The 17709-nt window shown below is 31.6% G+C and overlaps 2 protein-coding genes and 2 long non-coding RNA genes across 5 annotated transcripts; 1 reads left to right on the top strand and 3 right to left on the bottom strand.

Moving 5' to 3' along the window:
* Positions 1 to 1160: 1160 nt before the first annotated feature.
* Positions 1161 to 6720, top strand: LOC132031123 (peroxidase 27-like). Its single transcript, XM_059420990.1, has 4 exons — positions 1161 to 1417; positions 5133 to 5321; positions 5519 to 5684; positions 6093 to 6720. Exons 1-4 carry the CDS (start codon positions 1205 to 1207, stop codon positions 6497 to 6499), a joined length of 975 nt encoding a protein of 324 aa, XP_059276973.1. The 5' UTR covers positions 1161 to 1204; the 3' UTR covers positions 6500 to 6720.
* LOC132031124 (uncharacterized) lies at positions 2160 to 3022 on the bottom strand. Of its 2 annotated transcripts, XR_009408172.1 has the most exons (3): positions 2676 to 3022; positions 2524 to 2572; positions 2160 to 2442 (listed from the first exon to the last, which is right to left on the bottom strand). It is a non-coding gene; the product is annotated as an uncharacterized LOC132031124 (long non-coding RNA). The 2 variants fall into 2 exon arrangements; XR_009408171.1 differs by lacking the exon at positions 2676 to 3022 and having other exon boundaries at positions 2524 to 2669.
* A 2961-nt stretch (positions 6721 to 9681) lies between the features above and the next one.
* Positions 9682 to 11579, bottom strand: LOC132029295 (uncharacterized). Its single transcript, XR_009407765.1, has 2 exons — positions 10862 to 11579; positions 9682 to 9965 (listed from the first exon to the last, which is right to left on the bottom strand). It is a non-coding gene; the product is annotated as an uncharacterized LOC132029295 (long non-coding RNA).
* Positions 11580 to 15004: 3425 nt separating this feature from the next.
* LOC132031984 (peroxidase 3-like) lies at positions 15005 to 16596 on the bottom strand. Its single transcript, XM_059421821.1, has 4 exons — positions 16336 to 16596; positions 15842 to 16039; positions 15582 to 15744; positions 15005 to 15279 (listed from the first exon to the last, which is right to left on the bottom strand). Exons 1-4 carry the CDS (start codon positions 16543 to 16545, stop codon positions 15005 to 15007), a joined length of 846 nt encoding a protein of 281 aa, XP_059277804.1. The 5' UTR covers positions 16546 to 16596.
* Between the last annotated feature and the right edge of the window lie 1113 nt (positions 16597 to 17709).

The raw sequence follows: 17709 nt of genomic DNA, 5'->3' as shown, positions 1-17709 counted from the left end.
CACTTAACTAATTATCCGTGTTAAGTCCGACCATGTGCTAATTAAGTATTGATGAGTAGAGGAGTGTATCAAAGCAATCTTGGGAATCAATAAACACAGATATACATGCATATGATTAGCATTTTAGTTTGCAGTGGACCGAGGGAGTGGGTTGCAGATTCCCCTAATGCGTTTGACATCAATAACTTACACAAAAATCAACACTGCCTATACCAAATTAATGTTTGATTTAATAAAGTATGTTGTGTTTCGCTTAATCGCAAAGTAATTAAGTGATAAATAAAATACTCCATTATTTCTACAAGAACTTGTGACTAATTATTAATTACACTACTAATGGGTTATGAATCATTCACGTACGTTAACTGTGAAAGGCAAAAAGCACACCAAATAAACTAGTCCTCGACCTCATTTAACTGTTTCAATATGTTGAGTCTCATCGCTGCTACCAAATTCTCAGGAAAAATCTTTTGCTCACTATAGAAGCTAGGCTCATTTGTCTCCACAAGAAAGTTAAAAGAAAAAAAAATTGGAAATATTTGTCATATGTAAGTGCTTTAAAAGGTTTAATCTTCTTTACACCTTTGATAGTTATTACTCCATCATAATCCTTATCGCAATAAAACCAGATTAAACATGACTGAACCTTTTTCTCTGTTTTCACATTTTTTATATTAGTTTTTTCATCTGGTATTCCATATTTGTTTCGGGGCTCAACTAATTCGAACTCACGCGGAGATAAAGTGTTCCTTACCAAGTACGACTCCACTCAGTTTTGACATGATAAATTGTTAGAGTGACTATTTCTGCAGCTCGATGTTATCTTGAAAAAATTCTGCTAAACAGGTAGGAAGATAGATGACTAAACAGTTCATATATTTTGCATCCATATGTCTGCATTGATCGGCACATTCTTGCATGTTGTGACTTAACAGAGAGTTGATATTCCTCTTAATCTTGTTTTTATTATTAACAAGAACATTAAAAATTGCTTAGGTAAGAAGGTGCTAACTGCTAAATAATAAAATCAACTTTCCATTATATGCCAGCTCGGTCACTAATTTTAACAAATCAAAGGATTGATATGATCAACATCTGCAATTAATATTTAAAGGGCATGCATTTGTGTGCTCCAATCATCAATCACTTCTAGTAAACAAGTTACTTAAGTGAGATTTTCTCCATCTTCTGTCCAAAACAAATAATGGCAACATTTAGATTTCTTTCATTTCTCATTGTTCAACTTTTTTTGGTCTTGGAAGTTGCCAATTCACAAGGGGTGGAAGTAGGGTTCTACAAGAAAACATGTCCAAATGTAGAGACAATTGTGAAAGAAACAACAGCTCACTACATTTCTCGTGCTCCTACTCTTGCTGCTCCATTGTTGAGAATGCATTTTCATGATTGTTTTGTTAGGGTAAGTACCGCTATTTAATGCCTTAGTTGTTTGTTAATTTGATCTTTTAACGTGAAATTCTCTAATATATATTTACTTAAAGAGTTATATACATCGTTAATGTAAGATTTTTCTTTTAATCGGGTCACTTTTAACTGTTATACTAGATAACACTACAAGAAAGTAGAGATATGACGACATTATATAAATGTCGTATTAAGCTGTTTAAATGTCACAAATTCGTTTACCGACATTTAATTTACATTTGCATCAAATGTCGTAAATTTCAGTGTCGGGAATTTCCCGACACTTAAGTAAATGTCGGTAAGAAATAAACGACATTTATTTATGACATATATAAAATGTCACTTAAATTTTCCGACATTTAGATAAATGTTGGTAAGAAATAAATGACATTTATTTACAACATATATAAAATGTCACTTAAAATTTTTGACATTTAGATTAATGTTGGTAAAATTTTTACGACATTTACTTGTGACCTTTTGTAAATGTCACAAGAAAATTTGACATTTGGGTCAGTATCAATATAACAAATTTACTACATTTATGAAATGTCGTATCCAGATTTACGTGAATGTCAAAAAAATTGATGACATTCTTTAAAAAAATTGCAAATGTCACTTTAGAATTTTCAACATTTCAATTAATATATTCCGATTTTATATTTATTTTATCCTGGCATATTTATATTCAGTTTGTACATTTATAATTGTCAATCTTTACAAACATGAAATATATGTCAAATAAACACCCCTTTTTATACCATAACCAAAGAACAAAGTAACAATATACAAGTACTGTGAACAAATTAAATAATGTCAAATCAAATGATTTGTTCTCTCTCAAGTAAAATTCAAACCTAACTAAACAATTAACGATGGTGTTTCAACATCTGACTACATCAAAATCACTCCTAATTCGAATTCTTCTACAATAAGTTTTTGAACAAAGCTTTGTGAAACCACATCTCCGCAAGTCAAGCATTTCGTTGTCAATAATTGATCTCATTCTCTTCAAAAATGCTGCACAAGAAGTTTACAAATAAAAAATTATAACTATATAATACAATAAAGAAATGTATTTCGTAATCTTCTTAAACTTACCCATTTCTTTTTTCTCTGTGTCAACTCCAGTCTTCTTGATTATGTTAACCTGAGAAGAAATATTAGATTTGCACATGAGAAATATCTAGCTATTATAGCATTTCATAGATATATGACACATTATGAAGTATTAACTTTTGTGAGAAACATACCACGGTGGAATTCACTAGTATAATCGGCTGTTTGATCAAAATATTAGGGTTTTTTCGGGCACTAACAGAGGGAGAACTACAATGGTAGAAACTGATAATAGAGGGATTTTAAAGCGCAGATAAAATAAAAAAGGGAGGGGCTTTGAAGCGGGAAGTTATTTAGGACTATTTTTGAAATTTGGAAAATTACGCCGCTTATTTGTCTATTCATAAGCGGGAAGAAAGCGATGGGTGTGGCGGCTGGAAAGGCTAGGTTTTAGGGGATTTTTGGTTGGGCCAATTGGCATCCTTTTCTTGCATTATATCTTTATTTGCTTTTTACGTTTTTTATTTACTTTGCATATACAAGTACTAAATAACTGTAAATAAATCTAGTAACAATTATGGCTAAATAATTACCTCTAGAAAAGACAAAAAAGTTATAAATATATACGTTTTACATTAAATAGAATAGAACAATTAACTATTGTCATGAAAATAAATGATATTCTGAAATATGTTTGTCAAAAAAGAAAAATTAAAGTATATATTTAGCAACAAAGGTTAAGTCTACTGATTTATGGATAACTATAATTACATAGCTATTTAAACTATAACTAAAACTCACATGTAATACTGTTTCAATATTGAATTATGATATTGTTAGTCTTTGTGCTCCCATTTTAATTATACTAAATTCTTAATTGTTAATGTTAATTAGATTTATGATAATTATTAAGTTATTAAAAATTGTAATAGACCAATACATTAATAACATTTTTGCTTATTTAAATAGAAGTTAAATCATAATTTTAAAATAATTAATATTCTTTAATTATTATCTGCAATTATATATGCTTATACTAATACTAGTTACTTTTAAAAAATTCAAATATTCAATAATATTTTTTCTTATTGGTTGAAATGTTCAGTAGTTCTGTTGTTATAATTGTATAATTACTTTAACTAACTTAAGCAAATAATTTTAACCACATTTTTAGTTCCAAACTCATTTATTATATATTATATAATTACTCATATTTATGCATCCAATAATTTTTCCTATAGTTAAATATAAAGAAGGTCAAGGGGTCAAATATATCTGTGGACTATACGATTTAGAGAAAATTTATCCTTCGTCAAAAGAGTGTCTCATTTTTTCCATGTCGTAACCACAATGTCTCAATCTTGTCCTTTTGGGCTAACGACAATACCATAAAGGGTAAATTTAGGCCATTTGTAAGTTCGAGGGGGCCAAATAACTCTGATCTCTACCATAGGTGTTAAAGAAGAATGAGAAGAAGCCCGAAAAGAGCAAAAACAAACATAACATTGGATACGTTAAATAGAATAAAACCATTTTAGGGTTCTAATAATACGACTTTGGTATGATGTCCTTCGAATGTGGATTCATGTAGAGCATCACGTCACCATACAAATATATAGCAAATTTGGATCATTCGCAAAGCTCAAAGGCAAATTATTTTACCTCTCTTCCAACTATAAGCAAATAATATTTGGTTTTTTTAACTAGAAGAGTTCCTACAAATTGATATAGCAATTAATTCAAGTTTAGTTTGGATAAATCAAGTAATGTATGTCGAAAAATTAATTAAAAATCATAATTAAATTAGGATTAAAAAAAAAAAAGAGTTGACGCGTTTAATTAAGTAAATTGGTGTACTCTGACATGTATTTATCCTCTTTGAAATGTTATTCATAGTTAGTTACTTCTTAATTACCTTTAGTTGGGTTTAAATAAATTATTTAGGGCGTGGGGTTTAAATTAATTTATTTTTGAACTTTTTTGAATAATCCGAATTGGTCCTTGAATGTTATGTATGATCAAATTTTCCATTTATATATGTTGTTGTAGTTAGCCCATAAGGGCAACAATGAGGGTAAAAACGAGACACTTTTTAAACAGAAGGTAAATTTACTTTAAATCATATAGTTCAGTGGTAAATTTGGATATAAGAGTGATGAATAGTTTTAAAAAATTTAGATTTTCAATACTAGATGTAATATCGGTAATTAGTGGCTAATAAAATGACATTTTAAAAAATTGTCATAATATATTTGACGTTTTGTATCAAATGTTATGGTTTTGACGACATTTTCGCTAAGTGTCATTAAAAAATGTCATAATATATTTGACATTTGTATCAAATGTCATTATTTTAACGACATTTACACTAAATGTCGTTAAAAACAATGACATTTTACAACAAATGTCGTTATTTTAGTGACATTTTGCACCTAATGTCATTGTTTTGCGACATTTTGCACAAAATGTCGTTCTTTTACGACATTTGACATCAAATGTCATTGTTTTTATGACATTTGTTCATAAATGTCATGAAATTGTTTATTTTCCGACATTTATTTCAAATGTCACTAAATAAATGTCGTCGTATCCCTACTTTCTTGTAGTGTAAGTTCTCTTGTATTTACAATTATTTTATCTTGTTGTTGCAGGGATGTGATGGTTCAGTGCTACTAAACTCAACTAATGGAAATCAAGCTGAAAAAGATGCAATTCCAAACCAAAGCCTGAGAGGGTTCCAAGTGATTGATGCTGCTAAATCTGCTTTAGAGAAAGAGTGTCCTGGCACTGTCTCTTGCTCTGATATTTTAGCCTTAGCTGCCCGTGATGCTGTTTCACTGGTAACTAATTACTCAAATCGTCCTAAATTATGTAACACATTTTTTTTTTTAGTCTATCCAAAAAAAAAAAAATGTCATATTATATCTGGTACCGCCACATTAAAATGTGAAATATGGAATAGTAAATTTCTTCGATCCGTTTATTAGCATTTCAATTGTATTTTTTCTTTGAACATATATATTATGGGGTTTTCCAGATCAATGGACCAAGTTGGCCAGTTCCCTTGGGAAGAAGAGATGGAAGAGTCTCAATCCTCTCAGAGGCCTCAAAAAACCTGCCAACTCCTTTTGATAACTTCACTACTCTTAAAACAACATTTGGTGCACTGGGCCTAAATGTAAAAGACCTTGTTGTTCTATCAGGTAAATTTTATAGTACTTTCTTTGTTTTAATTTTTTCGTCATACTTTTCTTTTTGGTCTATTTAGAAAAGAAATATCACTTTTTATATTTAGTACTCTTAATTTCCAACATTTCACATATCATGTTCAGTATCACAAGATCCAAAGAGCATTTTGGTACTTTCTAGTTTCTTCTCATCTTTTGTTGAAGACTAACAAAATTCAAAAATCTTTCTTACTTTCTTAATACTTCATTCTCAGTCAGACTAAAAAGACATTAATTAAACCGAATGGATAGTTTACATCAGAATTCAAGTGAAACCACTTCATGTGGAAGAGTAATTACATTAATTCAAGAAATTAAGCCCAAAATCATTCTTAAAATTTTGTGTTTTTTTTTTTTTTTTTTTTTTTCTTTTTCTTTACGTAGGAGGACACACAATTGGGATGTCACATTGCTTTTCCTTCTCGAGCCGTTTGTACAATTTCACTGGCAAAGGTGACATCGACCCAAACATGGACCAAAACTACATTAATCGTTTGAAGATCAAATGTAAGCCCAATGATGTGACCACAATTGTTGAAATGGACCCTGGAAGTTTCAAGAGTTTTGACACTGATTATTACACTATGGTTGCCAAAAGAAGAGGGTTGTTTGCATCTGATGCAGCTCTTCTTACAAATAGTCAAACGAAAAATTATGTGTTGTCCCAATCAAAACCACATGGATCAACTTTCTTCAAGGACTTTGGCGAATCAATGGTGAAAATGGGGAAAATTGGAATCCTTACTGGGAAAGCTGGTGAAATTCGAAAACATTGTGCCTTCATAAACTAAGAGAAACTTTGATAAGCTATTTTTTCTTGAAAGATTTTTGTCATTTTTGGATTGTTATGTTGAAGGGGATCGGATCTCTGTGGGGAATAATTTGCTTTTCTTTTCTTATTTATTAGTTCGTGAACCATGTGACTTATATGGTGGCAAACCTTTATTGTATATCATGTAATTAAATTTGTAATTCAGTTCGTATCGAGCTAATAAAAATGTGATTTTGCTTATACTAGCATACATGGACATGATCCGAATAATTTCTCTTTTAACTGTTTTTTTTGAAAAAATAATACTAAGAGATAAGCTTTATCACAAATTTTATTCATGGAGCCAATTTTGCTTAGTTGAATTAAAGTAAGTGCTTAAAAGCACTTTTTAAATGTTCGAGCTGACAAGAGGGGGTTGCTCAGATGGTAATCTCCCTCCACTTTCAACCCGAAGGTTACGAGTTCGAGTCACCAAGGGAGCAAAGGAGGGAGCTCTTGGGGGGAGGGGTTAAAAAAAAAATGTTCGAGCTAATTTATAAGTAAATGCTTACTTGTTTGTATAATTGTGTGAAAGATGAAGTTAAGTTGTGTATTTTATATGATTGACGTATTTTAACTTGTTATAATATATCAATTACCATTTTTATCATGTTACTAACTAATATTATTAAAGTTCAGTTAAAACTTGCAGTTAGACAGGTCGAGATTCATTCAATAGGCAGCAAGACTAAGAATTGGGTATTAATCACGTCTTACCCAAGTTTGTGAGCGTGATATACAGTTCTAAAGAGTTTCATTTGGTACATTTATTTCTTTTGTATAGCCGGGATATGTCATGTGCTAGTTGTATTTGTAAACTTTATTGTAGAGGTTCCATGATACCAAGTGAAAGGTTAGTTAGTTCATGAATTTTTATATTATTATACACATGCGTCGCATCACTATGGATCTAACTGATTGCTCTTTCTTTTTGGTTCTAAAACATTTGGACCATATCTCAATTTGTGGGAAGCGGCTCCCCTCTAGTACAGCTACTGTCCATTTGGTCCATTGCATTATTAATCTGATTATACGTGTACACTTTCAAATCTAAGGGTCGATGCTTTTGTTTCACCTAAAACAGCACTCTAAACCATGGTCAAAGCACATTAGTTCTCTCTTTTATCCTTTCCTCAGTGACAACATAAATGGAGGCGAAAATCTTGCTGTGATAACTTCTCGCTGGTATATTTCTTTTCTCAAAAAGTGCTTGCTGGTATTTTGATCTGCAGACTTGATATATTAGTAATAAGCAAAATGTATGGTTTATTTATTAATTAGTCGCAAGTTTCTTTATTTGCTACACTTAGTGGCGGAGCCATGATTTCACTAAGGGGACTCAAATATATAAAAGAAAAAGTAGACATATGAAGAAGCCAAGGGAATTCATTAACCGTTATATATACATAAGAAATATTTTCAATCTTGTATATATAGTGTAATTTTTCGATGAATTAAGTTCGGATGAACCCCCTCACGACATCCTAGCTCAGCCCATGGCTACACTAGATTACTTCAAAAAGAAAAACAATTGGCTATTTAATTTGAACGAGCTTTGTTTCATTGATTTTGGGAATGGATCTTTACCCATTTTTGATAATACAACAATAGTTGAGATGGATAATACAACAATAGTTGCGATGGATCCCGGTAGTTTCAAGACATTTGACCTTAGTTATTACAAGCTATTGCTCAAAGGAGAGGCCTTTTCCAATCTGATGCAGCCTTATTAACAAGTTCTACGATAAAGTCATTTATCGATCAACTAGTACAAGGATCACTCAAAGAGTTCTATACTGAATTTGCCAAGGCCATGGAGAAAATGGGCAAAATTGAACTTAAGACTGGTTCTAATGTTGAAATTAGGAAGCAATGTGCAGTTGTGAATTAATAGTTGAAAGGACTTTTTCCTTTGGTACCAAATTTCTATGATTTTGTGATTTGTGTTTATGTCCATTGTGTGAATGAGTTTGAGGTGCATATATGTATCATGTTTTTAGTTTCTTTTTTAATTTGTATCTATCCTAGTATTTTGTAACTTCATCGTTATTTTGATAATAAAACCGATATACAAAGATAATATTCCCCAAGCAGAGTACCATGTCTTTTTTAAATTCTGATTTTAGTCCCTCTCTATTGCTAATAAGTTCTAATGTTTCATTCTCACAATATACGCCTTATAAAAGCTTTGCCAGTACTTTCTCTCAATCTGAATTAACAATTCACTAAACTTTAGATAATTTGTTAATGGAGGGATTAATTTCAAGTCTAGTGATTGATCTTTATCAACTTTATTGTTACAGTAGGTAAGTTTAATTACTTCCATGTGATAGAAAATATTTTTGTAATTTTACCGTTATGTGAGTAAAGTTCAGTTACTTTAATGTGATAAATATATTATGCAACTCTATTATTATAGCCAGTGAAGTTCGATGAACCCAGCACATGAAATTACAACCTGTAAATGGCAGAGACCAAAAGAACATGTTTCTGTAAATTTAATGAAATGTAATTTGATAGATATCACGACAGAAAAACATTTGTCGCAAATCATAATCATTCAGATTTTTTTTAATACGTCGTGATATCTAACAAATTACATTTCATTAAATTACAGAAACATGCCCTTTTGGTCTTTTACAGGTTGTAATTTCATGTACTAGGTTCATCGAACTTCACTCATTATAATAATAGAGTTGCAAAATATATTTATCACATTAAGTAACTGAACTTTACCCACATAACGGTTAATTACAAAAATATTTTTTATCACATGGAAGTAATTTAACTTACCTACTGTACCAATAAAGTTGATAAAGATCAATCACTACACGTGAAATTAATCCCTCCATTAACAAATTATCTAAAGTTTAGTGAATTGTTAATTTAGATAGAGAGAAAGTACTGACAAAGCTTTTATAAGACGTATATCGTGAGAACAAAACATTAGAACTTATTAGCAACGGAGAGGGACTAAAATCAGAATTTAAAAAAGAGACAGTACTCCGCTTGGGAAAGATTATCTTTGTATCTCAATTTTATTATCAAAACTAGTCAATTTGTCCGCGCTTCACGCGGTCATTGAAGAAGATAGAGAATTTAAAATATGATGACCATGTAGTAAAGCTGGTCTGAGATATAAGAGATAAAATTTAATGTATGTGTATAACTCTACAACTCTCCATGACGCCAATTCTCAGATTTATTACATTCAAATCGTAAAAGCAAAAATATAATTATCGTTCAAGATTGACATGGTAGCTTCTTTATCTTTTGTGCTGAAAAGCTAGGAAAAAGAAGAAAATACATGAACTATTTGCATCTAGCTTGTGAAGTGGGCTACCCCTAGCAACTCTTTTAGTTGTTGCACTATAATAATGACCTTTGCAACAGCGATGAAACCAACCAAAGTCGCATTGGAGAAGAAAACAATGATAATTCCTAACCTGCAAACAATGATAAACCAGCCATGAACTTTAAGTTGATTACCATATATTTAGACTAACTGAATTAGCAAACACATGACAACAACTTTAAATTTGTCAAACTAAACTTTTGATAACTTTGGTAGGCGTTTGGCCATGAGTTTTGAAACCATGGTTTCAAACCAGCGTTTGGACATGCGTTTTTACGCATGGTTTGAAACCATGGTTTCAATTTTTTAAAATATAAAATTTAACTCATAAGTTTATATTTTGTAAAAAAAGACCCATAAGTTGGTAGATATTTTTAACAATTACCCCCATCAATCATTTACCACTCTCATTAAACTCCACCAAATTTTATTTGTGTCTACCAACTTTTTAATTTTGTAAATAAAGACCCATAGTTAATTTTATTTATTGAATTAAAATTTGATCAATTGATGTTGTATTTTTAGAAAGGTCTTCTAGTATTAATTTTGAGCCGGTTGTTATGAATTAGCGTATTAATTTTGTTATGAACTATGACTTGCTCATTTGGTAAGATTGTATAAGAATTGAGAATGTTTTGATAGTTTTTACAACTTGTGAGGTTTTTATGTCTATAAGAAAAAATACTCCTTAAAATATCCAAATTGCATGTCCAAACATGCTTTCAAACCATGTCCAAACCGGGCCTTAGTTTACTTTGATACACACAGTTAGAATGAAAGGGACCTGGGACAGTGGAAAGGACATATACAGGACTCAATACTTTAGCATTTTCAGTTTTTTGTTTTAAATTTTCTTTTCCTTTCCCTCCTTTTTTTGCGATAAAGAACACAAATAAAGTTTTAATTTTGTCCTAAATCACTACTCAGACTATACAAAGCACTTACCAAAGTAAAGTGCATTCACATAAAATGCAAAGGACCACTTACTTATGAGGGCACGTCCTCATTGGAAAGATTCAAAATATCACCTGAAATGGTTGCACCCTCCAAATAATAAAGGCCACTACTTTGGATGTTGTACGCCTTCAATTTGCATTATGCAGAGAATTAGTGTTAGAAGAGACAAGAGAGGCAAGCACACGGTCTAGGCTAATTATTTAATCAAGGGCTTATTAGTAATGGGCGAAGATATATAGAAGTGGATTTTCATCATTTGATATGGCACGCCCAATGTCATGACTACCTTAAAGATATGTTGATCATTTCTTGACTGAAATTACCTAGTTGACTATAAAGTATGAGAATAAACATTATAAAGAGAAAAAGATGAAAGTATAAGTACATGATTTATGAGTTAAGTTGTTTCCTTAATAATGCATCAAGAAGATGCTGAAGTAAAAAAACAGGAACCCAATAAAAGAAGAATATATAGATATATAAGAAATTATTGTCCATTTTAAACGGTTAAAAGAAGTAAAAAAAATGTAACAAAAATTGGAGACCTCATATCCTGCAAGGCCATAAAGCAAGAGAAGCGGTAGCAACATGTATTGTGGATATACAGTCCGAATCACCAACCAAAACTGTATAAGAAATGACTAAGATTTGGCCTGCTTTTATATATATATGTGTGTGTGTGATTTTCCCATAAAAATTGATCAAAAGGAACATTTAAAGGTAGAAGCTGCAACAAAATCCAATTAACCTTTAGGGCCTGTTTGGAAAGCCACCGTGTAATTGGGATTGAGTGTAATTGGGTGTAATTATACAGTTTGGCCTGTTTGTTTGACCAAGTAATTACGATTAGGTGGGGTGAAAGGTGTAATTGACGGGGTGTAATTACACTCTCCAATTCTCGGGGGGGGGGCCGAGAATTGGTGTAATTACACCCCGTAATTACGTGGTTACTTTTCGCTTGTTTATTTTTTTTAATTTAATTTATTTTTATTTTTAATTTATTTTATTTCTATTATTTTAATTTTTTTTTATTTTTAATATTATTTTTATTTCTTTTTATTTTTACTTTTTTATTATTTTTATTTTTGAAAATGTATTTTTCTTTTTATATTATTTATTTTTCATTTTCTTTCTTTTCATTCCCAACCTTTACTTCTTGTGATTCCATGTAATTGCTCGTATTTTTTTATTTTATTTTATTCATGTAGCATAACCGTGTTATTGTTCTAATATTTGAAACTACACCTCTTAATATTGGAAAAAATGAGTTATTAACAAACTTGACATATAACGGGTGACGTTATTAAAGTAGAATTTCATTGTGAATGGGGTTATAGACTTATATTTTTCCTTTCTTTTAAATTATTTACTTAAGTTACGTTGGAACTTACTTATGTAATGTTGGAATTTGACATAAGAGTATTATGTTGAACTTTTTCTTTTGGATTTTGAATTTAGGTTATACTTTCAATTTTAAGTTATTTGCTTTCACATTGCATGTTGTTTATTTTTCATTTACATTTGATGGATTTTTTGTGTCAAACATTTGAATAATGTTATGGCATTATATTTATTAATATTATTTTTTTGTCAAACATCCAATCCATGACGTTCTCACAAAAAAAGTCTTCTTTTAAGTTTTATAATTAATTAAAATTAAATATTAATTTGAAAAATATATATCAATTATTTTTGTTACAATATTAGTTACAAATATATGATTATTAATTAATATATTTTCAAGAAACAATGCGTTATTAAATAACTAATTTAATATCATTTATAAAGGTAATATTTTTTAAATATTAATTTTAAATTTTTATAATTAAATTTTATTTCTAAATTAAACTGATCACCGTGTAATTACACTTGTGCAACCAAACAAAGACGCTTGTAATTACACCGTAATTACGTTATGACAAACAAATGCGTCGTCGTAATTACACCACTTGCGTAATTACTAAAGCCGTGTAATTACTACCCTAGTAATTACACCAATTCCAATTACCAGGTGGCTTTTCAAACAGGCCCTTAGAAGTGGCAGTCCTTTTCATAGGGCTAAGGCTAGTTTTGCATGCTATAAAACAACAAATGGTACCCAAAAAAAAAAAAGGAATATTGCAATTAATAGAAACAATCCAATTCAAAGAAGAAAGTGAAATCAAATTCACTACTAACATATAGGAATCATAAGTAACAGTGAAGCTATATTTTCTGGGACAGAGGAAACAAACCTGAAAGTGGCTTAATGAAGAAGAACATATGTCAGGTTCATTACTCGTTGTTCAACATTTTATTGACACAATATTAAAATTTCCATGAACAATGACTTTGAGTTTGAGGTAATTTCTCTTAAACATATCTTATTGAATGAGGAAAAAATTAAAGGGAGAAAGTCTGACCTTTAGGTACTGGCTTCTCCCCCAAATACAATCCCACGACCATCTGGTGAAAAGCTGATGCATTAACACCTCTGTTATAATAGATATAATTTTTTCACTGCAAAATTGAAGATCATAATAACTTTCATGGACCCAAACTTCGTAGTTTCTTGACAAAAAACCTCCCATATACGTAGCACATGCGCAAATTGCATTGAATTGCATAAACAATGTATGAATTAAAATTGAATAAAATATTGTTACCCTTTTTCATGGAAAATATGGGTCAAAGGAGTATCATAAAAAGATTTGGAAGAAGAAATAAGGGGTAGTGATTTCTCCCATTGTTATTTTCGTCACTGTTAATCTGCAAGGGAGTTTAGAAGTAGAAACCGAAGAAGGCAAAATTAGAGCCACCAACCAAAAAAAAAAAAAAACTACAGGCGATATGATGGCATCGTCTCAACACTGCTTCATAGCCATATCAACAAACGATAACCATAGCCCCTACAAAGGAAAGATCACCATAGAGAGGAAAAAACAGGCGAAAAGTATTGGGTTAGGGGGTAATCGTTACACTTCGAAGACAACCTTGGAGAAGAAATATTGGTTATGTTTGACTTGAGAGAGTAATTACTGTTAAATTTAAAGAGAAATAACTGCTCCAGAATGGATGGGAACCATTTTAAAAAGAAGGAACTGTCTCAGAATAGCTAGACCATTTTGTAATGGGTATTGTAAGTAAATGAAATTTTAAAGTGGCACGCAAGACTTATCAATTTATAGTTGAGCATATCCAGGGAATTGTTTCGTTCAGCAGAATCAAACATAAGAAGTCGTAGAAGAGACTGGAAAGATGTCTGACAAAGTTAAGCAAGAAGTGTGTCATGAGAAAATTAATATTTGCACACAATGGTACTGTATATGAATCAAATACGTATGGAATTTGGAAAACAAAATTAAACTCTTAATCTCTAAGCGGCAGATGACAATAGTTGTGGAGTGTACTCCTACGGAATGGTATTGTATATAAACCGAATACACATGAAATCTGTGAAAACTAAAATAAACTCTAAATGTCACGAAACCAAGTTAGTTCGAAGACAACGAAGAACTTTATCAAATGGAATAGTAGTTATAAATCCGTACAACGTCCGTGAAGTTGGAAGAGAGTCTAAAGTGTAAGTGTATCATAGTGGAGATTACAAATATATACAAGCATAGTTTTATCGGCAATCAGAAAGGAATGGTACTCCTATGGAATGGTACTGTATATGTATAAACGAAATACTCATGAATCTGCGAAAACTAAAAGAAACTGTAAATGCTACAAAGATTACGAGTAAGAAAAATGTATTAATCACGGGGAGAGTACAAGGATGAACCAAGTTATCCGAAGAGAGCGAAAAAAAAAAACTTTATCAAATGAAATAGTAGTTATATATCTGCACAGCGTACCAAATTTTGTAAGACAGTCGAAAGTGTAAGCGTATCACAACGGTAACCACAAATATGAATACAATCATACTTTTAACGACAACCGGAGGACTAAATGCGCTGAGTGAACTTATTCAAAAAGAAGTTCCTCTTATGTGGAGATTTTGCTATAAAGTGAATTGTCATTTTGATTAAATCGATGGACCTGTAAATCCGAAAGGACACAGGCAGGAGAAAAACAGAGTGATTATGAATGGTGAATTCGATGGCCCTATAAATAAAAAAGGGTGCAGGGCAGGAGCAGGGCATAGTGGTTAAGAATGGAGAAGAAACATACCTGGGAGGGGCGTGTTGGTTATTCGCAGCGTAAGGAATGACGTTGTTTTAAGTTGTTTGGAGAATGACGTTGGAAAGGAGAAGCAGAAAAGGAAGACGAAGGCGAGTTTGATGGTGAATCGTTGCCGAAGTTTGTGATTATGAATTTACCATTGATGGATTTGCATTTCTTGGCCTTTAGATTGGCCGCGTATTCACTGTCTAGAGATGGATCTTGTGTACCAAAAGTTCCGGTGAAATTGTACAGACGTGATGAAAATGATGGGCAATGAGAAATTCCAATGGTGTGAGCACCTGAAAATAAATGGACCATGGTTAATTTTCATAAATTTAAAAACTTTTACATATTTATAAGACTAGAAATCAAAGAGGATGTATTAATTTCAGATAATGGTCACTGAACTTTACAGACTATAACAGTAAATCCACAATGTTATTTTGTTACGTTAGTACTTGAACTTTGCGCATTACAACAGTAAAATTTTCACTGAATTTTAACTATTATAATGACAGAATTGACAGATTCAATCATTTTGTAACTTTACTATTATAGTGAAAAGTTCGATGAGTGAAATTAATCCAGTACTTTGACTTACCAGACAATAGGACTAAGTCCTTTAGATCAAGACCCTTCTTGGCAAAAGATGACTGGAGTCTAGTGAAGTTACTAGTTGGAGCTGGAATATCTGCTAAGGCTTCCGAGAAATTTGATATTCTTCCATCTCTTCTACCAGTTGGCACATTCCAGTATGGACCTCCCTATATATAATGAAGAAGAAATAGAAGAATGAAAAAAAAAATATTGGTTGAAGAAGCTAGTTGGTAATTAATTTATTTGTTCAAGTATTTTGCTTACAGTGAGTACTACAGAGTCTCTAGCAACCAAGGCAACAATATCAGCACAAGAGACAACTCCTGGGCATTCTGCTTCTACTATTTTCTTCACACCATCTATGAAGGAAAATCCTCTCAATGTTTGATTTGGGATTGCCACTTTTTCTGTCTGATTTCCTGTACTCTTAGTGGAATTTAGGAGCACAGAAGCATCACATCCCTACCAACACCCAATAGAAAAAGAGAAAATCACAAAAATACATTAAAAATGAAATGCGTACAAATGTGTTAAGTTGCACGTGAAACTACGTAAAATAGAGGCGGATGCAGGGTGTATCATGAGTTCAGTGTTGTTCAATTGAAACCACTTTTATTTTTCTTCTCGAACTACGCATGCATGTATATATACATATGTAAAAGAAAATTAAAATGCATACAAATAATAGAGCGTCCTCATTCTGAACCTAGTTATCAACTCTACATCCATAATTCGTCTCTATAAACATATATACTTACCCTAACAAAGCAATCATGGAAATGCATTCTGAGTAAGGCAGCTGCAAGAGATGGAGCTTTTGGAATGTGCTTTTGGACATAGTCTTGAATCATCTTCTCTGCTTTTGGGCAGCTCTTGCTATAGAAATTGAGCTGCAATTGGCCATGGCTAGAACCTAAAATTCCTACAAAAATCAATACTAGAAAACCCAAAGAGCTAAATGTAGCCATTTTGTTGCTACTTAATTAATTCTCAAAAGTGATCACTTGTTTTGTTGCGTTTGTGTACTAAACAGCATGCATTAGAGCAAATTTATAGGCACTTTGCTTTTCCAATCTAACCAACATGTTTATTTTATTGCATTAGAAAATGGATTAGTTATAATCTGTCTCTAGTTATCGCACTTGCTCATGTCACATCATATATATCATAATCACGTTGACCGATCGACCTTCCCAATAATGAAGTAACCCAATCACCAGGATTAAATTTAGCGTTCTTCTCTTTCCTTAGTCTAAAAGTTAACCATTATATACAGAAAAATTATTTGTGAGTATTTGGTGCATCGTGATTTTTCCTTACTCTAATAGTTAACCCGATAGGGAAGTTTTTTCGTAAAAGATATTTTTCTAACCAATTATATGAAATATTGTTTTGTGTGTAGATCTTCTTAGTTTTTGTTTCCTTTCATGGCTCTCACTAGAGCTGTGTTGGATGTAGAGTACAATTATGAGGTTCATCTAAATTGGGTGTTTTTGACAGGGGCGGATTTACATGGCGGTGAGGGTGCCTCGGCAAAAAATTATAGTGTATATTTAGGTAAATTTTTCGTGTTTACGTACACATGTTGACTTTTAACACCCCCGAACAAATGCAAAGATTAGCTCAAGCGGTCTGTGTTCAAAATTGTTCTGGGCCCCGCTCGATGTATGACACTATCTGCTCCTGCAAGTGAGGTTCAGTTTCTTTAATTTTAACAACAGGAAATAATACCTGCTATCGTAGCATCCCAGACAACTCATAAATAGGTCCTTCTAGCATATCCTTGTTAAATCAGGTACCTTCCAACCTGTTATATATGCTATACTTGTTCTATTTCACACACTATTTTCTTAATCAAATTGTTTACTGTGACATTAATTGTACTGATAATGCTATGCTTATGCCCCAGAAAATAAACATGTTCTTTCAACTTTCAACATGTTAAGAAGCAAAATCCATAATTTCTGCTGAAGTGTTATCAGAGTTTAATATCAATTAGAATTTGTTTGATCCGAACGGAAAATATTTTTTAAAGATGTTTTTTGAAAAAATAATTCATGACATTTGATTGCTGAAACTTAGACAATTATCCATAATATATAGCTGTGGATTGTGCCCAGGGGCGAAGCTAA

This window comes from Lycium ferocissimum, chromosome 9, assembly GCF_029784015.1.
Source record: "Lycium ferocissimum isolate CSIRO_LF1 chromosome 9, AGI_CSIRO_Lferr_CH_V1, whole genome shotgun sequence".
NCBI classification, from domain to species: Eukaryota; Viridiplantae; Streptophyta; class Magnoliopsida; order Solanales; family Solanaceae; genus Lycium; species Lycium ferocissimum.
This window is presented reverse-complemented; position numbering and strand designations above follow the sequence as displayed.